Here is a 24,545-nt window from a genome sequence, read left to right on the forward strand (position 1 = left end):
AATTCTTTGATTTCTTGCATTTTGTTTTCCTTTGGAGAACTTCCACTTTGGGTGTTGGTCTTCCTCAACTGGTTTTCTAGTGTTCTTATCTTTCCTCCACATCTACCATATCTTGGTCTTTTTGCTCTATTTTCTAGGAAATTACCTCAATATTATCCTTCAGTTTTTCTGCCTTTGTATTTATGACCCCCAAGATCTTATTTTTGGTTTTCTGTATGTTCCTTTTTATAGCATGTAAGTTTGTTTTGTTTTCTGTTTTGAAGTTTTCTTCACCCCAGATAGTCTCTGTCAAGTCAAACTTAAAATTTCATATTTTGGTATCAATGGTCCAAAGTGGACTATCTTGGATCAATGGTCACTTGTATCAGTGTGAGATAATTTTTCTTTTTCTCTATATAATAAACTGATTTTATCAACATGTCTCCCAAAGAATGTACTCTTTCACTGATTTGTGCAAAAATCTTTATTGTTTATATTTTGCCACTGACCACATGACTTATCTCCTATATTTAGGTGGCCTCATATTCACCCTTAGATCTGATACCCGGACCCTGCTTATTTTCTGACAGGAATCCCCTATTTTACATATAATTTGTATTGTCCCTCCAACTTTCTGCTTCAAGCCTTCTAAGGATAGTACCTGCTCCCCCAGCACTGAGTGACATTGTTGCTATCCCTAATAGATTTGTCTCTCCAAAGAAAAGTAAGCAGAAAAAGTCATCGCCATTTTCTGACATTCCTTGAGAAGAAAAATGTCAAGAAGCAATGGCATTATGGGTAGAAATCCTGTTTTTCTAGAAAATTCTTAATCAAGAGATTACACAACTTAAGTGGAAATTATGAGATTATATGCATTGACTTTCCCAGGACCACAATATTTTATTCATAACTGATTCATATCTAGAGATGAATGTCTCAAGGTTCTCTTCTGATGGCTGCCTGACTCTGTTGTTTCTATGGCAATGGGCTTGATTTTCCAAATGGACAGTTGATCCCTAACAGTAGAGAGATACTGATGAGTATGTGGCTTATTTGGTGCCTACAACATTAAATGCACAACTTAAACACACGACTTGTGGCAAAGATCAGTAGTGACAGCTTTGTACCTGGACAAGTACATGGTCATTGTTGCAATGCAGCCTAGGAGCTGCAAACATTTTGATAGTAGTGATGGGTATTGACTTCTATGTACCAAGAGTCTTACAAACATTATACCAAATATTCAGAATATCCTACAAGAGATAACCTTCTTAAAGATGAGAAAGCTGAGTCTCACAAAGTCAAATACTCATGTAAGAGGAGCAGGGATTAGAGTTCTGATTTTACTCTGAAGCTGATTATTTTCCACTACTCATGATCCCATATCTTATTGTAACATTAATCCTTGAAAAGAGGCACTCCCCTTCTTTGGATCATCCTCTAGTTGCTTCATGACTATGTCATGTTCTTCTGGCAGGTTATTGTGCAGCGCTGCCTATCAGGCAAGAACATGTCTCATGTGAAAGCTGCCTGCATCATGTGTGGGTACCTGAAGCTGCTGCCCATGTTCCTCATGGTAATGCCAGGAATGATCAGCCGCATCCTATACACAGGCAAGCCATTGATTCATAAATCCTCTTTCTTGTATGCTTGAATTCTAAATACTGGTTTTAATATGTATTAAAACCTTGATAAGCTAGAAAACCCATTATGTATGGAAGTTAAAACACAAATCCAGGTGAAGAGAACAGATTTTGCAGAATGTCAGAAGCAGGAAAATTTGGCATATTTGACACATATATATCCAACTAATAAGGAATGGCCAAAGAAATTATTAAATACCCCCTTTATGGAAAATTACACGTAATGACTAAAGACTTTCTCAAATTTTGGTCAAATGCTGAAGTTATTATGTTTAAGGGTAAAAAGCAAACTACAAAATATTATCTCAACAATTGCCATAGTTATGCAAAAAGACATTTCTGTCTGGAAAAAGATTAGAAAGGAATAAAAAAACTAAAAGAAGCTAATGTGTTAAGGTGTCAGTATTCTATGGGATTTTTTAAATCATTTTTTGCTATCTGTTGTCATAATATTGTTTAAGTAAAAAAAGAATCAACAAAGTATTGTACAACTGCCACAGTGAAGGGAGGCCTCATCCCACATGAGCAATCACCCCAATAATGATCACAAATGACACTTCTTAGCTGTAGGTAGAAAACACTGAACTAAATGACTAGACACAAAACTAATTTCTATTTTGTTGTTGTGGCTGTTGTGATTGTTTCATCTGGAGTTCTGTGCCTCTGGGAGAATTTATGTTCTTGCAGCTTTTCTGGAGGATGGAATCAGATCCCCCTAATTGCTCTAATGCAATAGCTGGGCCACATCCCAAAGAGGAGCCCTGCCCCTTAGGTCAGTGCAAGGGGAGGTACAGGTATGAGACACTTAGGAAGTCATATTCTGGGTGAAGAGGGACCAGATCTATGGTATGGAGTTCAAGGTTGAATCTCCAATTTCCAAGCAAATGTCTCTCCTCTTACTTATCATCTTACAACTTGTCTCTATGTCAAATGGTTGTAGATCTTACCTGTTTGGGCCCCACTCACTGAACCCACTTATCTGAATTCCCCCCTCAGAGAAGGTGGCCTGTGTTGTACCTTCTGAATGTGTGAAACATTGTGGCATTGAAGTCGGTTGTACTAACTATGCCTACCCAGTGATGGTGCTGGAATTGATGCCTGATGGTAAGAAAAGGTCCACACTCAAATGAATGAAGAAAATGTGATGAGAGTTAGATAGATAGATAGATAGATAATAAGTATAGATATAGATAATGGAATATCATTATCTATTAATGTCAACCTTTAAAAAAAATGAAAATCTGCCAAGTGCAACAACAATATAGATGAACCTGGAAGACATTATGCTAAGTGAGATAAACCAGATACAGAAAGACAAAAAAGCACACAATGTCGCTTATATGTGGAATCTAAACAAGTGGAACTCATACAAGCAGAGAGTACAATGGTGGTTTCCAGGGGCTGGGGGCGGGGGAAATGGGAAGATTTCAAAGGGTACAAACTTTCAGTTATAAGATGAATAAGTTCTGGAGAACTAATGTCAAGTAGGGAGATTATAGTTAATAAAAATGTATGTTTAAAGTTTGCTAAGAGAATAGATCTCAAGTATTCTCACCACAAAACAAGAAAACTGTAACTATGTGAGGTGACGGTTATGTTAACTAGCTTGATTATGGTAATCATTTCACAATGTATACATGTATAAAAACATCACATTATACATCTTAACTATATACAATTGTTATTTGTCAGTCATACCTCAATAAAGCTGGAAAAAATATGTTCATGCTGGGACTGCCTCAGAGACCTAGTGTATAAATGGTCCATGAGGAAAGATTATGGCGTAATCCTTAATAATGCTAACTTCCATTAATTCAATTGGCTTCATCAGACATTTCTTGAGCACTTTCCATAGGCTACCAGTCCGGTGCTGAGCCTGGGGAATACAGAAATGAATCAGATATAATTCCTATTAGAAGAATCCTTACTCCTTTAGATTCAAGATTGTCTTCCAAGACAATCAAGAGCATTTAAGTGATGGATTTGTCAATAAAAGAGTTGCATAAACACAAACTTACAAACTCAGAAAACTAGATGTTAATGATTTAGCCTGCTTTCTCTAGACCAGTTATACCCAAATAATATGCCTCAATATATTTAATTTACAGCTATTTATTGAGTGCCTACTATGTGCCAGAGCCTGCCCTGGTGCTTAGAAAACATCAGTGAGGGGCACCTGGGTGGCTCAGTCGGTTAGGTGACCAACTTCAGCTCAGGTCATGATCTCGCCATTTCCGAGTTCAAGCCCCATGTTGGGCTCTCTGCTGATGGCTCAGAGCCTGGAGCCGGTTTAAATTCTGTGCCTCCCTCTCTCTCTCTCTCTCTCTCTACCCCTTCCCCACTCATGTTCTGTCTTTCTCCCTCAAAAATAAATAAACATTTAAAAAATTAAAAAATAAAAGAAAACATCAGTGAAATAAGCACAAAATCCCCTATACCTTGGAACTCACATTCTAGTTTCATGAGATATAAAATAAATGACACATGGGGCAAAAGTAAATTATTAGGATGCTAGAAGGTGATCTGTGTGGTCAGTAACAGAGCAGAGTATGGGGCTCAGGAACAACCAGGTGATCTTATACCTTCAAAGGTCAGCTACTACTTCTTCAATCTTTCTCCTCCCTGACACACATGAGCATTGTCAGGAAGAAGGGGACATGACCCACAAGTGACATCACCCATCCATCTCATTCCACACTTTGTCTTAGGAGTTTTAGGGGCATTATTAATAAGCAGAGGGAAGTGGAGGATGAAGTTACCATAATATCCCAAAACTCTTTGCTTTTCCCAACAAAAACTTCTTTAACAGAACTGCTTACTAGGCTTTTCCCTCTCTAGTTCTCTAAGTCTTCAAGAAGCCAAGAGGTTGTCCCCAAAGAAAGATGGTACAACACTGTTCCTCTCTCCCAAATTTAGGTTCCAGCAAATGATCTCTAAGTTTACATTTAAAACTAAAATTCTGTACTGGATCATTCTCAAATCACCAGGAAATTTGCAGGAAATGCTACATGATGATATGCGTTGACAGGCACATCAGTTGGTAAATGTTCCAGGTGACACTTTTGAATGACTCTGGTTTAGCAAGGCCCTCATAAATCATGGAGTCCAATTCCTAACTAATGTTTGCACTCTCATCTGGCCCCAGGACTGCGAGGTCTGATGCTGTCAGTCATGTTGGCCTCTCTCATGAGCTCCATGACCTCCATCTTCAACAGTGCTAGCACCCTCTTTACCATGGACCTGTACACCAAGATTAGGAAACAAGCATCAGAGAAAGAGCTTCTTATAACAGGACGGTGAGAAAATCCTGGTTTCTGTCTAAAATTTCTCTGGAAAGCACAGAAATACAAGCGAACTAGAACCTTCTCCTTCTTGGGTTCAGTGAAACAAATAATAGAATTCTAGAGTGGGAAAGGGATATTAAGAGGATATTTAATCTAACTTTATTTCTTTCCAGATAGGAAATTTGAGGCCATACTTTTTTTTTTTAAGGTTTATTTATTTTTGAGAAAGAGAGACACAGAGTGCAAGTGGCGGAGGGTCAGAGAGAGAGGGAAACACAGAATCCAAAGCGGGCTCCAGGTTCTGAGCTGTCAGCACTGAACTTAACACGGGGCTTGAACTCAGGAACAGTGAGATCAGACCTGAGCCAAAGTTAGATGCTCAACTGACTGAGCCACCCAGGCACCCCAGGGTCATACTTTTAAACAAAATAGTTGCTTTTAAGGGTTTTCAAATGCCTCTGTCTCTTATTTCTTCCTCCCCTCACACTCTCTTCCAACCATATCTTCATGAAACTCTAGTGGTTTTCATGGGGTATAAAGTTTCATGGGGTTAAAGCAGTCTCTAGAAGTTTCCATGTATATCACATGAAGGAAGTCACAGATTAAGTCATCCACACACTACTACACAGTAGTTTACCAACTGCACTCATTAAGAAATGGAGTATCAAGAGGGGGCACCTGGGTGGGTCAGTCAGTTAAGTATCTGATTTCAGCTCAGGTCATGATCTCATTGTTCCTGAGTTCAAGCCCCGTGTTAGGCTCCGTACTGATAGCTCAGAGCCTGGAACCTGCTTTGGATTCTGTGTCTCCCTCTCTTCCTGCCCCTCCCCTACTCATGCTCTGTCTTTCTCTGTCTCTCAAAACTAAATAAATGCTAAAAATAAAAAAAAAAAAAGAAATGGAATATCAAGAGAACCTGACTACCTATGTAAAAGATACTGCTTTGCTGAAGACAGTAACAATCACTTAGTAAATTAAGCATTTGCAAGGAAAATTCCAAGGGCTCACTTGGTCCAGATCTTCACTCTGGACGTTATAGGAGAGGAAGAGCAATAAAGCATCTGTGTTTCTGTAGTAGAGAAAGTGTTGGACCTGAATTCAGTAAGCCCAGGATGCAGAAGTCTACCAATAGGCATATGATCTTGGGTATGAATACCCTTTAAGTCTCTATTTTAAATTAATGAGTTTATCTCTCTCTCTCTCTCTTGTTAAAAGCCTTCTATATCCCAGAATACAAATATGGAAAAGGACATGTATGTAAAAAATAATTTCCTGCTTTGTGGGATTTACACCTTTGTTGGCAAGACAGACAATAAATATGTTCTATATCTGATGGCAAAAGTGGCAGGGAGAAAATTAAAGTGAGATTAAATATGGGGGTTACTTAAGACAGGTGTTCAGGGAGTCTTCCCTGAGAAGGTGGCCTTTATGCACAACCATCAGGGAAGTGTGGGAATGAGCCCCATGGCTCTGTGGGGATGGAACAGTAAGTGCTGAATTCTTACAACAGTCATGTGTGGTGTGAGGACAGCAGGAGTGAGGTTGGCACATACAAGCAAGTGGAAAAGTGATAAGAAACATGATCTGAAAGATAGCTAGAGGTGAAATTATGTAGGGCCATTTAAACCATAACAAGATTTTGGATTTTATTCCACATATGATGGAAAACAACTGAAGATAAGCGAGCAAGAGAGGTACATGACAAGGACAGTGGGTATTATTTATTGAATCCTTATTATACTCTACGCATCATGCTCAGACTTTCCATGGTTTATCACATTTAATTATTACAAGTTTGCAAAAGTTTTGTGAACTTTCAATGAGACACTTGTGCCTCAGTCTCCTGCCCAAATGCCTGTCCCCCATTTCTCCCAGTCCCCACCTCTCTGTTTCAGATAAGCACAGAGAAGTAATGACCTTTTGCAGACAGTCCAGTAAATTATGTGTGTTTCTTCGCACAATAAGTACAGAATATTGAGCTTATTCTCCCTGGACCACAGGACCTGTAAAAAGTTTTTTACTAACTCCTTCTACCTGCCAAAGTACTCAGGTAGTAAAATGCACAAATTAGCATTTCTGGCCAATTCACTCAGCATGCTAGGAGAAAGGATATTTTAATTCCAACCTGTGAAAACTGACTTAGTTTCTCTCAAGCTAGGAAAAAAAAGACCAAAATGGGGATCTGCTTTCTTTATCATACAAATGATTACTTACCATAGAAACAGTGTGGTGTTTTTTTCCTAACTGATACATTACATAAATTGCACTAGAAAATTATTAACCAGTTGCTGACATTTGAACTGTTTTATGAATGGATATTTAACCTCACAGTTGAAGCTATTTACAGAGAAGCAATTGCTTTATTGGCATTTTACTAACCTATGGTCATTAAGCATTCCATGGCTTCATGTGAGGTCAAGGAGTGTGATTTTATTTGGAAAATCAATGAATGGCCACAAGAATCAAGAACTGTAAAGCACAGTGGAAGTGCCAATAATGCTTTTGTTTAATATTTAAATCATTTTGCTTTCTCTCCAGGCTATTTATCATTCTATTAATTGCCATCAGCATTTTGTGGGTCCCATTAGTGCAGGTATCTCAAAATGGACAACTATTCCATTATATAGAATCAATTTCTAGCTACCTTGGGCCTCCAATTGCGGCTGTCTTCCTGCTTGCCATCTTCTGTAAAAGAGTCAATGAACAGGTAAGTAAAAAATCGGAAAACTTCTTCCCTGCTGGAGTGAGAATATTTTCTTTCACTGGTAGGAAAATGCATTCTTTCCACCCTGTTTATATAACTCAAAGCCCATCTCAATTTTAATTGTATTCAGCTATAATTCCTGATTCTCATTAAAGTGTGTAAATACATAGGGCACACTTCTAGCACAGTCTGTATATTTCTTACAAAATATATACATATATGACACAATACTAATGAACACAAGTTTTGGAGTAAGACTGACAGAATCCAATCCTGGCTCTATCAATCCTTTGATCTTAAGCAAACCATTTGATTCTGTGTAGAATGAAGATAATCACAGCACCTACTTTATAGGATCACAGCACCTACTTTATAGAAGATTAAAAGGGATTTATTTTAATTTTTCTTATGTTTATTTATTTTTGAGAGTGAAAGCAAGAGAGAACATGAGTCGGGAGGAGCAGAGAGAGTCCAGAATCCAAAGCAGGCTCCGGGCTCCAAGCTGTCAGCACAGAGCCCAACACGGGGCTGGAACCCACAAACTGTGAGATCATGATCTGAGCGAAGTCGGACACTCAACTGAGCCACCCAGGGGATTTATCACCCCAAAAGGGATTTATTTTATTTTATTTTATTTTTTCAACATTTATTTATTTTGGGGACAGAGAGAGACAGAGCATGAACGGGGGAGGGGCAGAGAGAGAGGGAGACACAGAATCGGAAACAGGCTCCAGGCTCTGAGCCATCAGCCCAGAGCCTGACGCGGGGCTTGAACTCACGGACCGCGAGATCGTGACCTGGCTGAAGTCGGACGCTTAACTGACTGCGCCACCCAGGCGCCCCAAAAGGGATTTATTTTAATGTGAAGTGCTTAGAAGAAAACCTACCACTCTAGTAACAATTAAAAATGTTAATTTCTAGGGGCGTCTGGGTGGCTCAGTGGGTTAAGCCTCCGACTTCCGCTCAGGTCATGGTCTCACGGTCCGTGAGTTCGAGCCTGGCGTCAGGATCTGTGCTGACAGCTCAGAGCCTGGAGCCTGTTTCAGATTCTGTGTCTCCCTCTCTCTCTGACCCTCCCCCGTTCATTCTCTGTCTCTCTCTGTCTCAAAAATAAATAAACGTTAAAAAAAATTTTTTTAATGTTAATTTCTGTTATAATATATGTAACTGATTATTTTGGATCGTGGGCATTTAATCCCTTAATTGTTTCCAACTGTTAACTTTATTATAATTTTGAAATGAAGAATAGGTACAGAGAGGTTATTATCTTATGTGCTTTTCAAATGTTATTTAGTATTAGTAAGTAATATTTCGGGATTCAGATTCAGGTCTTCCTCCAACTAAAGCTTATGCTTTTAATGTCTATGCAATACCATTTCCCCTTGAACATAACATCTTGATCAGAGGACTAGAGGACATATGTTTCCAAGCCCACCAGCTTCTAAGAAAATACAGATGCTCTTAATTGCCAAAAGCTTAATAGAACTATCATAACTATCTAATATCAACTCTGTAAATTGTGTAACATAAGTCATAGTTCTGTTTATTCTATAAAATAAGCCACAACTTATAAAATCTATATATAAAACAAAATTCAAGGTAAACTTAAGCTTGGGTCAGAGTGTACAGTAGTGCCCTGAAGTAGTGTCTGATGCAATGAAATTTTAGTATCACTAAATAAACACATGTATTTGTACCTTTTTCTTGCTTTGGTGACTTTATGCTCAGGGTTAGCCATTATTGGTTCTTAATGGAGAAAGTAGGTAGGATGATAATTGTTACCTACTCAAATGAGCTTCTCATCTTTTCTAAGTACTCTGATTTTATTCTTGTTTCTTTTGCAGGGAGCCTTCTGGGGTCTAGTCATTGGACTTGTGATTGGCCTTATTCGCATGATTGCAGAGTTTGCCTATGGAACAGGAAGTTGCTTGGCTGCCAGTGACTGTCCCAAGGTCATCTGTGGAGTGCACTATCTGTACTTTGCCATCATCCTCTTTTTTGTTTCCATACTAGTTGTCCTAGGAATTTCCCTGTTAACAAAACCCATTCCTGATGTACATGTGAGTACTCATTTTAAAATAAGAGTTCTTGGTGTGCCTGGGTGACTCAGTCAGTTAAGTAACAGACTCTTGATTTTGGCTTAGGTCATGATCCCAGCGTCATGAGATCAAGCTCCGTGTCAGGCTCTGCACTGGGCATGGAGCTTGCTTGGGGTTCTCTAAATAAATAAATAAATAAATAAGGGTTCTTTACCTTCTGGGGTATTATGAAATGGGCTTCACCCTCAAAAAACTTCACAATGCACTTAGTAGATAAATCTTTATCTTTGTTATAAGATACCAGAAAGAGAGTAATTAGTGTTGCCTAAGAGATTGGAAAAGACTTCACAGCAGAGTTGCAATCTGGCCTGGGACTATTTGGGGATGAGTAGAATTTCATACATAATACAACTACACCAATACAGAGATTAAAAAAAAAAAAGTACATGGTACCAGGTGGCAGGAAAAAGACAAATAGAATGAGTGCCTTTCAAATTGGCAAAAAAGTTTAATATGAATATGTCTAATGTTGGTAAGAATGTTGGGGAATGTCCACACTCCAAAATCATTGGTGAATGTATGAATTTCATAATTTGTAGAAAGGCAATTGGGGAGTATTTATCAATTAAAATTAAAATTCTCATACCTTATGAACCAACATCCCCATTTCTAGGAACTTATTGTGTAGAAATACTTCTACAAGTAGGAAATATATATATAAATTTTCTCTGCAAAGTTTTCTAGTAGAAAAAGATGGAGACAACCCAAATTTCCATTGCTAGTGGAATGGATACACAATAATAGTACACTAAATATTATGCATCTGTTCAAAAACCTGAGGAGCTCAATCATTTCCTTTTTAAATGTCCATGACATGAGTAAGTGGGGAAAAAATGCTTGCAGAATATAGTATTATATAATATCACTTTTTGAAAATAAAACACACACAAAAAATGTGTATGTATATATATATATATATATATATATATATATATATATTTGTCTAACAATGGAAAAAATACCTTAAAGCATATACACCACAAACTTTCAATAAAAGGTATCTCTGGGGGAAACATTATAGAGGACCAGCAAATATTAGTCATTTTTTTAACTTAAATACTGCTTGTATACTAACACTGTTTGAATGTATTACTAACATGTATAACTTTTATTTATTTTGCATGTATCACTCGATCTTTGCAGCAATATTTATTTGCAAAGTAGTTTATTTAGAAAGTAGTAAATATTATTTGTGGATGGGGAAACCTGAAACACAGAATGGTTCAAATTACTTTTCTAAAGACATGTCACCAGAAGTCACAATGAAATATTTGTGTTGAATATTGGGAGTTGAATGAAAAAAAAAAAACCACTAGAAAATATGTTATATTTTTCAAGGAAATATAAATATTAAGCTTTTTATGGCAATAAAAATAATATAATTTATTATTGATTTTTTAAATGTGTCTAAAGGACAAATAAGACCATTTATCTAATTTATGTTTATGTTTCATAAATATACTGTGAGGTTTGAATTTTCAAAATCAACTGATAAATATCAATAGTCCTGTCAGAGAAGGTCATGAGTAGTGTTGTGGATCTAACCTAGCTGTGCAGTAAAAAGAAATCTCAGGGGATGCATGGAAATATTAATCATATTTGCATAAAACAATTAAATTCTATAAAGCTTATAACAGTTTTAAAATAATGATACAGTTGACAAAAGCTTGGAGGTTGGCTGGAAAATGGATGTATAAGGGCACAAATTGTTATCATAACTTAATAGTAGTACATAGATATTATCTAAACATGATGGATCCAGAAATGGAGCTAAAGAAGATATTTTAAAAGTTACAAAGGTACCCACTAGACAAACTGAAAGTAATAATAATGCAACTAATAACAGCTGAATGATAAGGACAATGAGTGAAGCAGAGGTATATGTAAGTTAGATAAATATTTGACTTTTATGAAATTATAAATCCAGAAGTAAGAGTTTTAAGAATATTGCTTAAGATGGGGCACCTGGGTGGTTCAATCACCTCACGGTTTGTGGGTTCGAGCCCTGCATCAGGCTCTATGCTGACAGCTCAGAGCCTGGAGCCTGCTTCAGATTCTGTGTCTTCCTCTCTCTCTGCTCCTACCCCGCTCATGCTCTGTCTCTCTCTGTCTCTCAAAAATGAATAAAGGTTTAAAAAATTTAAGGAATATTACTTATGAGTGTTTAATAACTACTGGAAGAGTTAAAAACATAAATAATTTTAAATGGTTAGTGTGTTTTTGTGAATTTGTATGGTAGAAGACTATACATATACTATGTAATGTCATTTGATTTTCTTGCACTATACAATAAATGAATGTACCATCGTATTATTTAAACATTTGCTCCATCACTAATGTGCTTGTCTATGGTCTTTGTGTAGCTGTATCGTCTGTGCTGGGCTCTTCGGAATAGTACAGAGGAACGAATTGATTTAGATGCAGAAGAGAAAAGACATGAGGAAGTTGATAATGATGTTGAAGGTAATATCTGGTTTACATTTGGTTTTCACGTAGAAATTCTGTGTACCTGAACTGGTTTCATGTTTGCCTTATTTTTTTAATGCCACTAAATTCATTTTCTGAAAAAGCTGTTAGATTTATGGTAAACTGAAACTTTAAAATCTTATCTTCCCCAAAGCTAAGATAATTCATTACAAATGAAATATCCCCATTCATCCCCCTGTCCATCAGTCTGTCTGTCCATTCAACCATCATTTATCCATGGAACTGTGTACCAGCTCTAACATGAAAATCAATCCAGTGTCTCCTATTCCTAGTCACATATTAAATGTTCAACAAATCAATCTTGATTGATAGTGATTAAGCATCTAGCATCTAGTCCTACCTTTTTCTTCAACTTTTTTTCTCACTATTCTCTCCAATATACCATCCATTCCAGCCAGGCAGATTTCTTCACCTTCCCGCCATGTATACCAAGCTCTTAGAATATTTCTACTTCCTCTCTGAGAGAGAAAAAGTTGCCTATTCTTTGACACTAGGTTCTAATTCCATTGCCTTCATTGAAACTTCTCTAGCATCCACCCCCCTAGCTCTTTGTTTACCTGGCATTTTTTTAACTTATTTTATTTTATTTTTGAGAAACACACAAAGAGAGAGAGAGACAGAGAGAGAGAGAGAGAGCACACACTAGTGGGGAGGGGCAGAGACAGAGAGGGAGACAGAGGATCTGAATCAGGGTCTGTAATGACGGCAGAGAGCCTGATGTGGGGCTCAAACTTATGAACCGTGAGATCATGACCTGAGCCAAAGTTGGATGCTCAACCGACTGAGCTACCCAGGCACTCCTACCTGGAATTTTTAAAACCATTGACAAAGTTTACCACTTCAGGATATGTTGTCTGGAACTCCACACTAATTGTTTCATTTGATTTGGCTTGGGATCTTCAACTTGAAGGAAGGATAAATGCCTTCTACTGCTTTTGGATTTTTATATCAGTATTCCTGAGTAAGACTGGACTACATAGTTTTCCTTTTTTGTACTTTATCCGGTTTTGGTATTAAGATCATAGTGTTCTTGGGGCATTTAGGTAGCTCAGTCAGTTAAGTGTCCGACTCCGGATTTTGGCTCAGGTCATGATCTCAGGGTTATGGGATGGAGCCCCGCATTGGGCTCTGCACTGGGCTCCACGCTGAGCTCCACACTGGGCATGGGGCCTGCTTAAGATTCTCTCTTTCTTCCTCTACTGCTCTCTCTCTCTCTCCCAAAAATAGGTCTTAGTGTTCTCATAGAATGAATTGGAGATATTTCAATAAGAGTGGAATAATATCTGCATCAAAATTTTGGTATTTTGCCAATAACAGCATTAGGCATTGGGGGGCTGGTGAGTGTGTGTGTGTGTGTGTGTGTGTGTGAGAGAGAGAGAGAGAGAGAGAGAGAGAGACTTTTAAACTGATTAAATCTGTGTTTAATCAATGCCTATAGAGCTATTAAAGGTTCCATTTCTTGGTTAATCAGTTTGGGAAAATTATGTTTCTTAGGATTGTGTCTATTTAGTACACACTTTAAATATAATTACATGAAGTTATTTATACTATTTATTGGCTTTTCTATCCCTACTACCTCTGTAGTTATGCCTTCCCTTTTATTCTTTATGTAATTATTTATGATGTCTCTTTTTTCTTGATAAATTTCACTAAAGACTAGCCTATTTTACTTCTCTTAAAGGACCAACTTGGACTTTGTTATTTTTCTCTATTGTTACCCTTCTTTTCTATTTTATTACTTTCTGTCTCATTTGTATACACTTCCATTTACTTTATTTGGGTTTATTGTTATTTTTTTCTAACTTAAAGTGAATATTATTTCATTAATTTTCAGTCTCCTTTCTTTTATAATGTAAATAAGTAAGGCTACACATTTTCCTCAAAGTGATGTTTTTACTACATCTCACTTCTTTTATTTTGTAGAATTTTCTTTACCATTCATTTATAAGAATAGTCTTATATTCATTATGGTTTTTCATGGAAATTTGAACTTGGAAGTATGTTTTAAATTTTCTAATGCACAAATAGCGTTGTACTTAGAGCTTTTGTATTTTTGCCAATTTACCTTCAGGACAGACTTTGAGAAGTTTGAGTTTGGGGTCAAAGGGCTAATGCCAATGCAATTTTGCTGTACACTGCCAAATTCCTTTCCATGAGAGTTGAACCATGCTTTCCTAGCAACAGTGTGTGAGAGTACCTGCTTCCACGCAGACTAACATAGTATATTGTGAAACTTTTTTTTAATGTTTTATTTATTTTTGAGACACAGAGAGAGAGAGAGAGAGAGACAGAGCACGAGAAGGCAAGGGGCAGAGAGAGACGGAGACAAAGAATCCAAAGCAGGCTCCAGGCTCTGAGCTGTCAGCACAGAGCCTGACGTGGGGCTCGAGCCCATGAACTGTGAGATCATGACCTGAGCCAAAGTCAGATGCTTAACCAACTGAGCCACCCAGGCATCCCATTGTGAAACTTTTTAATTGCTGTCACGGACAAATGAGTAGTAGTATTTCAATGTCATTTTTTTTCAAATTTCTCTTTTTTGAGTAAATTTGAGAACTGTTTATTGATGTATGTATATATGTCTGCATGGAGTTGTTGGTAGTCTTTTATTCTCTACTTCAAAAGCCCATTGTACATTAAGGATATTAAACCCTTTGTAGTATAAGATGCAAATATTTTTCCTCAGTTTGTCACTTGTTTTTACTTTGTTTATTGTATTTTTACTTTGTTGTATTGTGTTGTATTATATTGACATAAGTCATGCAAAAGTTTTCTATTGTTATATAATCAAAGTTATCTATATTTTTCTCAGATATTCTTCCAACACTTAAAAGTGTTTGTAAGTTTTTTAAGTTTTTTTTTAAGTTTTTCTTAAGTTTTTATGTATCAGTTTCTTTTATTTTTTTTTATTATATGAAACTTATTGTCAAATTAGTTTCCATACAACACCCAGTGCTCATCCTAAAAGATGCCCTCTTCAATGCCCATCACCTACCCTCTCCTCCCTCCCACCCCCCATCAACCCTCAGTTTGTTCTCAGTTTTTAAGAGTCTCTTATGCTTTGGCTCTCTCTCCCACCCTAACCTCTTTTTTTTCTTTTTTTTTTTCCTTCCCCTCCCCCATGGGTTTCTGTTAAGTTTCTCAGGATCCACATAAGAGTGAAAACATACAAAAAAAAAAACTTAAAAAAAAGTGATTGTAATCATCCTTTACAGTCATCTGTACTACATTGGCAGGGATATTATTTCCCATGTTTTGTGACCATTCACTTATCTTTCTTTGTTTCAGATAATCCTGAGGAACCTCATGGATGTCTCAAGAAGGCTTATAACTTATTCTGCGGTTTGCAGAAGAAAAGCCCCAAGTTGAGCAGAGAGGAGGAAGAAGCCCAGAAAAAGAAGTTGACAGACACATCTGAGAAGCCTTTATGGAGGGCTATAGTGAATGTCAATGCCATTCTTCCCCTGGCAGTGGCTGTCTTTGTCCATGGGTATTTTGCCTGAACTCTATCTAAGCCACTAAATATTTATTAAGCAAAGGATAATTTTATTGATTTTTTCACTTTTAGAGTTTGTTGTGTTTCAGAAGGGAGATAATTTCAAAAGGGATGAAGCAGTGGGTAGTTTTATCATATGAGATGACTAGACTATAGACCTGATTTTTAGTTTTTGTTGTTCTTTTGTGTCAATTAAAAAAAGAGTTGATAATTTAGAAAGCCAGGGAGCTGACTCTATATTTTTGTGTAAACTAGAAGCATTGTGTCTACATTTTTTTATAGCTCACCAGGTAGATTTCCCTACCTTACATTTGCTTTCTATTCCTGAGATTTCCATGTAGAAGGAATGCCTCTCCCAACTCTGCCTCACATAGTAACCTCCTCATCTATAAAACAGTGACCTTTTGCTCTCAACTTCACTTCACTGACCTCAAGGAAAATAGGAATATTTCCTAAGAGTTGAGGGGAGGTGAGCTAGAAATGTCTGTTGTAAATATTTTTATGAATTTACTGGAAATTATTACCTTATGTCTTAAATAAAACCATCCCAGTAAATGTTAGCATATTAAGCCATTGATTTCTTAAGCTACTTTATAAAAATATAATTCACATACCATCAAATGCACCTACTTACAGTGTACAATTCAGTGTATTTTAGAATATTCACAGAGTTATTCAACAATTACCACAGTCTAATTTCATATACTAACATTAATTTGTTTATTGACATTGTTATTTGGGAATATATATTTCTCTGTATTTCTGTGTTATTTTGACATTCTGAATGACAGTTATCTTTTTGTAGGATTATATGTAGTTTTAAAACACACCTTTTTAGAAGTAAATCAGCACATTAAAATGTTTTTTAAAAATTGCATAAGAAACATCTATCATAGGTTTGAGTGGAAGAGAGCCAAAGCATAAGAGACTCTTAAAAACTGAGAACAAACTGAGGGTTGATGGGGGGTGGGAGGGAGCGGAGGGTGGGTGATGGGTATTGAGGAGGGCACCTTTTGGGATGAGCACTGGGTGTTGTATGGAAACCAGTTTGACAATAAACTTCATATATTGAAAAAAAAAGAAAGATCTATCATATTGCTACAAAATTCAAACAATTCTTTGTTCTGTAGAATTAAATATAATACTCTCCACTGACAATCTATCACTCCCATCTACTCCCACTAACTTTACAGAAGAATAACTGTTAATAGTTTAGAGCATATGTTAAAGTAATTTTTCTATTTTTACACATATTTTCACACTCTGCAGTCTTATTCTATATGTTGTACTGTGACTGGCTTTGCCATATAAAATTTATCTTGGAGATCTTTGCCTGTTAATACATATGGGTACAGCTCCTTTTTAATAGTTGCACATTATTCCATGAAATCATTTGCCACAACTTGACCATTTTTCTACTGAAAACCATGCATGTTGTTTTCAATTATATGCTATTATCAATGATACTCTACCATATGTACCTGTATATTCATCTTTTGGTACATTAACAGCTTTGTTTTCTTTAATAATTGATTCTTAGGAAAGGAATACTGGAACAAGGGGTATGAACATTTAATAATTTGATAAATATTCAAAAGTTATGTTCCAAAAATGATTCACCAATTTATATTCTCACCATCAGTGTATGAAAATTCCTATTTATTCACACCCTTAATTACAGAGTATGTTATCAATCTTAATTCATTTTTGTCAATTTGATGAGTGAAAAATAATTTAATTTTTTAAATTTATGTTTCTCCACTTAATGAGATTTTATGTATTTACACATATTTGTTAGCTATTTGTGGTTTTTTCTTCTGTGAATTTCTTGATATATTTTACCAATTTTCTAATTCATTTATAGATATTCTTTAGTTTATATACTTATTATTTGCATTTGAATTGCAAATATTTTTTCTTGAAGTCTTGCCTTTTAATTTTGTGCTGTTCTTGAGTATACAGAAGCTCTAATTTTTATTTAGTGAGATATATTCATCTTTTCCTTATAGCTTCTGGGTTTTGTGGCTTATTCTCAGTGGCTTACTTTGTCCTTTGGGAGTTTTTTGTCACTGTTTTGTTATGCTGTAAAGAATGTTGTCGCACCCTACTCTATTTTGCAATTTATTTTTCTCTCTTTATAATATGTGGTGGACTTAATTAAACCCAACTAATGTAAATCACAAGAATTCATTTTAATTTCTGCCTAGTAACATTACATTAAATGCATTCTATTTCCTTAACAATGTCCCCTTTGGATGGATATACTAAATATTCTAAATATCTTTTCCACCACAAATAATGTTGCAATAATTACCCTTATACATAGATCCCCACTGATGATTTTATAAGACAGAATCCTCAAAGTAGTATAATTGAGCAATTGAGATAGTTATTTATATTTTAATAATTATTGGCAAATAACTTTCAAATTTTGAAGCAATTCACATTCCTATCAACAACAGGGAATGAGTAGGCTAAGTAGTGCAAAAAGTTGTTGCTTTTTGAAAAATTGCTGATCAGTCCGGCTGGTAAAAAATCTTATAGAAGGTCTAATTAATCATATATTTTCACTTCAGTGAGTTGCCTATTTATAACCTTTTTCTGGTTTTCTATCTGGTGGTTTTTGATGGGAAACATTCTAAAGCAAAACAGGAAACCTAGAAACCACAAGAGATGAAAATACATATTTAACTAAACAAATCGTTGAATTTTTTATATCAGAAGGTAGTCCAAACAGAAGTTAACATATGGAGCCAAAGGGACATTGCAACACAAGAAAAAGAAAGAACTCCCATAAATAAATGAGAAGACAGCTAACAAGCCTGATTGTGGCACTGCATCTGGAAGGAAAGATACAGAGTTGGGCTTCTCTGCATGTCATGTAATTCTGATAGTCTAGAAAGCAGTCTACAATGGTCAATAAGTACATGCCCAAGGAAGCTATTTTCACAAATTATTCCAAGAGATTTACTCCTTTGGTGAGTGATGTTTGTTTATCCTTGATTTAAATGGAGCTCTTCTAATGTGAAATCAATAAGAATTATTTAAGTTTATAAAATTTTATCTTATTATATTAAGGAAGTTCTTTTTAATTCCCAATTTGCTAAGAGGTTGTTTTAAAATCACAAACAGGTGTTGAACTTTAACAAAAACGTATTGAGTTAATAATGGGTTTTCTTTCTTTAAATGAATCATTGAATTACTGTCTTGAAATAAAGAACACTGACAACTGCTTCACACTACATGCAAAAAGTAATTTCATTCAAATCACAGTCCTAAATATAAAAACTAAAATCATAAGAAATCTAAAAAAGTATAAAAGAATATTTTTGTGTCCTTGGAACAGATAATGTCTTTATAGAGAGGACATTGAAATACTGAACATAAGAGAAAAACTGATACATTAGACTACAACAAAATTAAAAACTTTTTTCCAGCTTTATTCAGATAAAAACAATATATAATACTGTGTAAGTTTAAGATGTAAAGTGTATCATGAAATCGTGACCTGAACTGAAGTCAGCTACTCAACCAACTGAGCCACCCAAGTGCCCCTCAAGATAGTGATTTCATCTTCTTCAGATATATACTCAGAAGTGGGATTTTGGGGTCATATGATAATTCAATTTTTAATTTTTTTAGGAACCTCCATATGTTTTCCATGTGGCTGGACCAATTTATATTCCCACTAGCAGTGCACAAGGGTTCCATTTTCCCTGTATCATTGCCAGAATTTATTATCTCATCTCTTTCATAGCCATTCTAACAGTCTTGACCAATATCTCATTGTGGTTTTGACTTGTTTTTCCTTGATGATTAGTGTTGTTGGGTAACTTCATGTACGTGTTGGCCATATGTATGTGTTGTTTGGAAAAATATCTGTTCAAGTCCTCTGCTATTTTTTTTTAACTGGATTGTTTGGGTTTTTGCTAGTGAGTTGTATGAGTTCCTTGTATTTTGGAATGTTAACCGCTAATCAGACAAAAGATTTATAAAATTTTCTTTCATTCCACAGGCTGTCTTTTCATTTTGTTTATTGTTTCTCTTGCTGTGCAAAAGTAAACAGTTTTAGTTTAATGTGGTCCCACTGGGTTTTGGCTTTTTTCTTGTGCTTTAGGTATCATATCCAAAATATCATTTCCAAGATCAATGTCAAGGAGGTTTTTCCTGTTTTCTTCTAGGAGTTCTATGGTTTTAGGCCTTATATTTAAGTCCTTAATCCATTTTGAGTTAGTTTTTGTGAGTGCTGTAACAAGAGTCAAATTTCAATCTTTTGCATGTGGATATCCAATTTTCCCAGCACCATTTATTGAAAAGACAATTTTTCCCCAAGTGAATATTCTTGGCTCCCTCAACAAATATTAGTTGACTATTTATGCATCGGTTTATTTCTGGGCTCTCAATCCTGTTTAATTTATCTCTGTTCTGTGTTTATACTAGTACCATACTGTTCTGATTACTATAGTTTTATGGTAGCTTGAAATCAGGAAGTGTGAAGTTTCTAGCTTTGTTCTTCTTGCTCAAAGTTTCTTTGGCTATTCAGGGTCTTTTGTGTTTCCATGTGAATTTTAGCATTATTTACTCTATTTGTATGAAAAAATGCCATTGGGGAGGGGGCCAAGATGGTGGAACATCATGGAAGTTTTTCTTGCATCTCTCATCCCTGAAATGCAGCCAGATCAACATCAAACCATCTTGTCATCTTGCACACCTAGAAAACTGATTTGAGGATAGCAGCAAAGGCAGTCATAAGAGGTAAGTATATAGCTATCCAGGCCTTCCTAAAGAAGGAAGAAAGGTCTCAGATACACAACCTAACCTTAAACCTTAAAGAGATGGAAAAAGGACAGCAAATAAAACCCAAAAACAGCTGAAAACAGGAAATAATAAAGACTAGAGCAGAAATCAATGCTATCAAAACAAACAAACAAACAACAACAACAAAAACAGTAGAATAGATCAATGAAACCAGGAAGTGGTTCTTTGAAAGAATTAATAAAATTGATAAACCAATAGCCAGTTTGATTAAAAAAAAAAGAAAAAGGAAATAAATAAAATCAAGAATGAAATCAAGAACCCAAATAAATAAAATCAAGAATGAAAGAGGAGAGATCACAACCAACACAGCAGAAATGCAAATAATAATAAGAGAACAGTATGAGCAATTATATGCAATTGGGCAATATGAAAGAAATGGACAAATTCCTAGAAACATATAAACTACAAAAACTGAAATAAAAAGAAATAGAAAATTTGAACAGACCCATAATCAGTAAAGAAATAGAATTAGTAATCAAAAATCTCCCAAAAAACAAGAGTCCAGGGCCAGATGACATTCCAGGGGAATTCTACAATACATTTAAAGAAGAGTTAACACCTATTCTTTTGAAGCTGTTCCAGAAAATAGAAATGGAAGGAAAACATCCAAGCACATTCTATGAAGCCAGAATTACCTTGATTCCAAAACCAGACAAAGACCTCACTAAAAAAGAGAAATACAAACCAATTTCCCTGATGAACATGGATGCAAAAATCCTCAACAAGACACTAGCCAACCGGATCCAACAATACATTAAAAGAATTACTGGGGCGCCTGGGTGGCCAGTCGGTTGAGCATCCAGCTTCGGCTCAGGTCATGATTGTGGTCCATGAGTTTGAGCCCCGCATTGGGCTCTGTGCTGACAACTCAGAGCCTGGAGCCTGTTTCAGATTCTGTGTCTCCCTCTCTCTCTGACCCTCCCCCGTTCATGCTCTCTCTCTGTCTCAAAAAATAAAATAAACATTAAAAAATTTTTAAAAATAATAATTATTCACCACAACCAAGTGGGATTCATACCTGGAATGTAGGGCTTGTTCCATATCTACAAAATAATCAATGTGATACATCACATCAATAAAAGAAAGGACAAGAACCATATGATCCTCTCAATAGATGCACAGAAAGAATTTGACAAAATACAGCATCCTTTCGTGATAAAAACCCTCAAGAAAGTAGGGATATAAAGATATACCTTAAGATCATAAAAGCCATATATGAAAGACCCACTGCTAATATCATCCTCAACTGGGGAAAAACTGAGAGCTTTCCCCCTAAGGTCAGGAACAAGACAGGGATGTCCACTCTCACCACTGTTATTCAACATAGTATTGGAAGTCTTAGCCTCAGCAATCAGGCAACGCAAAGTAATAAAAGGCATCCAAATTGGCAAAGAGGTAGTCAAACTTTCACTCTTCGCAGATGACATGATACTCTATGTGGAAAACCCAAAAGGTTCTACCAAAAGACTGCTAGAACTGATCCATGAATTCAGCAAAGTCACGGGATGTAAAATCAATGCACAGAAATTTGTTGCATTCCTATACACCAATAATGAAGCGACAGAAAGAGAAATCAAGGAATCGACCCCATATACACAAAAAAACATAAAATACTTAGGGATAAATCTAACCAGAGAGGTAAAAAGTCCATACACTGAAAACTATAGAAAGCTTGTGAGAGAAATTGAAGAAGACACAAAAAAAATGGAAAAAGATTCCATGCTCCTGGATTGGAAGAATATTGTTAAAATGTCAATACTACCCAAAGCAATCTACATATTCAATGCAATCCCTGTCAAAATAACACCAGCATTCTTCACAGAGCTAGAACAAACAATCCTAAAATTTGTATGCAACCATAAAATACCCCAAATAGACAGAGCAATCTTGAAAAAGAAAACCAAAACAGGAGGCATCACAATCCTGGACTTCAAGCTATATTATAAAGCTGTAACCATCAAGACAATATGGCACAAAAAACAGACACTCAGATCAATGGAACAGAATAGAAAACCCAGAAATTGACCGACAAATGTATCTTTGACAAAGATATCCAGTGGAATAAAGACAGTCTCTTCAGCAATGGTGCTGGGAAACCTGGACAGCAACATGCAGAAAAATGAACCTGGACCACTTTCTTACACCATGCACAAAAATAAACTCAAAATGGATGAAAGACATAAATGTAAGAGAGGAAGCCATCAAAATCCTCGAGGAGAAAGCAGGCAAAAACCTCTTTGACTTCAGCCGCAGCAACTTCTTACTCAATACGTCTCAGGAGGCAAGGGAAACAAAAGCAAAAATGAACTACTGAGACCTCATCAAGATAAAAAAAAACTGCACAGTGAAGGAAACAATCAGCAAAACTAAAAGACAACCAACTGAATGGGAGAAGATATTTGCAAATGACATATCAGATAAAGGGTTAGTATCCAAAATCTACAGAGAACTTACAAACTCAACACCCAAAAAACAAATAATCCAGTGAAGAAATGGGCAAAAGACATGAATAGACACTTCTTCAAAAAATACACCCAGATGATGAACAGACACATGAAAAAATGCTCAATCACTCATCATCAGGGAAATACAAATTAAAACCACAATGAGATACCACCTCACACCAGTCAGAATGGCTACAATTAACAACTCAGGGAACAACAGATGTTGGTGAGGATGCAAAGAAAGAGGATCTCTTTTGCACTGCTAGTGGAAATGCCAAGTGGTGCAGCCACTCCGGAAAACAGTATGGAGGTTTCTCAAAAAATTAAAAATAGAACTCCCTATGACCCAGCAATTGCACTACTAGGTATTTATCCAAGGGATACAGGCGTGCTGTTTCAAAGGGGCACATGCACCTCAATGTTTATAGTAGTGCTATCAACAATAGCCAAAGTATGGAAAGAGCCTAAATATCCATTGATAGATGAATGGATAAAGAAGATGTGGTATGTGTGTGTGTGTGTGTGTGTGTGTACACACACATGCACAATGGAGTATTACTTGACAATCAAAAAGAATGAAGTCTTGCCATTTGCAACTACATGGATGGAACTAGAGGGTACTATGCTACGTGAAATTAGTCAGTGAAAGATAAATATATGACTTCACTCATATGAGGAATTTAAGATGCAAAACAGATGAATATAAGGGAAGGGAAGCAAAAATAATATAAAAACAGAGAGGGAGACAAAACATAAGAGACTCAAATATAGAGAACAAACAGAGGGTTGCTGGAGGGTTTTGGGAGGGGAGGATGGGCTAAATGGGCAAGGGGCATTAAGGAAGACACTTGTTGGGATGAGCACTGGGTATTATACATAGGAGATAAATCACTGGAATCTACTCCTGAAATCATTGTTATACTATATGCTAACTAACTTTGATGTGAATTTAAAAATAAATAAAATATATTTAAAAAGAAAGAAAAATGCCATTGGAACTGTGATAGAGATTGCGGTGAAACATAGGTTGCTTTGGTAGTATAATATTTTGGGTAAAATTTTGAGTAAAATATTAATTTTTCTGATCTATGGGCATAAGATATCTTTCCACTTATTTGCATCTTTTTCAATTTATTTCATCAGTGTCATACAGTTTTTGGTGGATAGATTTTTCACTTTTTGGTTAAATTTATCCCTATTATATTGTTTTGATGCTGTCATAAATGATATTATTTTATTTATTTCTTTTTCAGATTTACTGTTTATTGTACACAGTTTATTGTTACTGTGTACAAATACAACTGATTTTGTATCTTGATTTTCTATCCTTAAACTTTTACTAGATTTTTTATTAGGCCTAAGAGTATTTTGGAGGAGTCTTTCAAATTTTCTATAATACAAAATCATGTCATCAGCAAACAAAAATATATTTATCTCTTCCTTTCCAATCTGCATGACTTTTATTTCTATTTCTCACCTAAATACTCTCGCTAGAACTTTCAGTACTATGTTCAATAGGAGTGGTGAGGGGAGGAACCCTTATTTTGTCCCTGATCTTAGAGAAAAAGCTTCAAACTTTCACCACTCAGTA

The 24,545-nt window shown here is 35.9% G+C and overlaps 1 protein-coding gene across 2 annotated transcripts in view; it reads left to right on the plus strand.

Moving 5' to 3' along the window:
* LOC122469988 (solute carrier family 5 member 4) overlaps positions 1 to 15,890 on the plus strand; it is a 39,091-nt gene extending 23,201 nt beyond the window's left edge. The window contains exons 9-15 of one of the 2 annotated variants that reach the window (XM_043557176.1): positions 1,457 to 1,592; positions 2,619 to 2,726; positions 4,768 to 4,918; positions 7,445 to 7,613; positions 9,455 to 9,670; positions 12,073 to 12,172; positions 15,485 to 15,890. In XM_043557176.1, coding sequence (XP_043413111.1) covers positions 1,457 to 1,592; positions 2,619 to 2,726; positions 4,768 to 4,918; positions 7,445 to 7,613; positions 9,455 to 9,670; positions 12,073 to 12,172; positions 15,485 to 15,699 — 1,095 coding nt within the window. In that variant the 3' untranslated portion in view covers positions 15,700 to 15,890. Of the gene's footprint in view, positions 1 to 1,456; positions 1,593 to 2,618; positions 2,727 to 4,767; positions 4,919 to 7,444; positions 7,614 to 9,454; positions 9,671 to 12,072; positions 12,194 to 15,484 lie in introns of both variants that reach the window. The other variant, XM_043557177.1, reaches the window with a different exon arrangement.
* The last annotated feature ends 8,655 nt before the right edge of the window (positions 15,891 to 24,545 follow it).

This window comes from Prionailurus bengalensis, chromosome D3 (assembly GCF_016509475.1).
Source record: "Prionailurus bengalensis isolate Pbe53 chromosome D3, Fcat_Pben_1.1_paternal_pri, whole genome shotgun sequence".
NCBI lineage: Eukaryota > Metazoa > Chordata > Mammalia > Carnivora > Felidae > Prionailurus > Prionailurus bengalensis.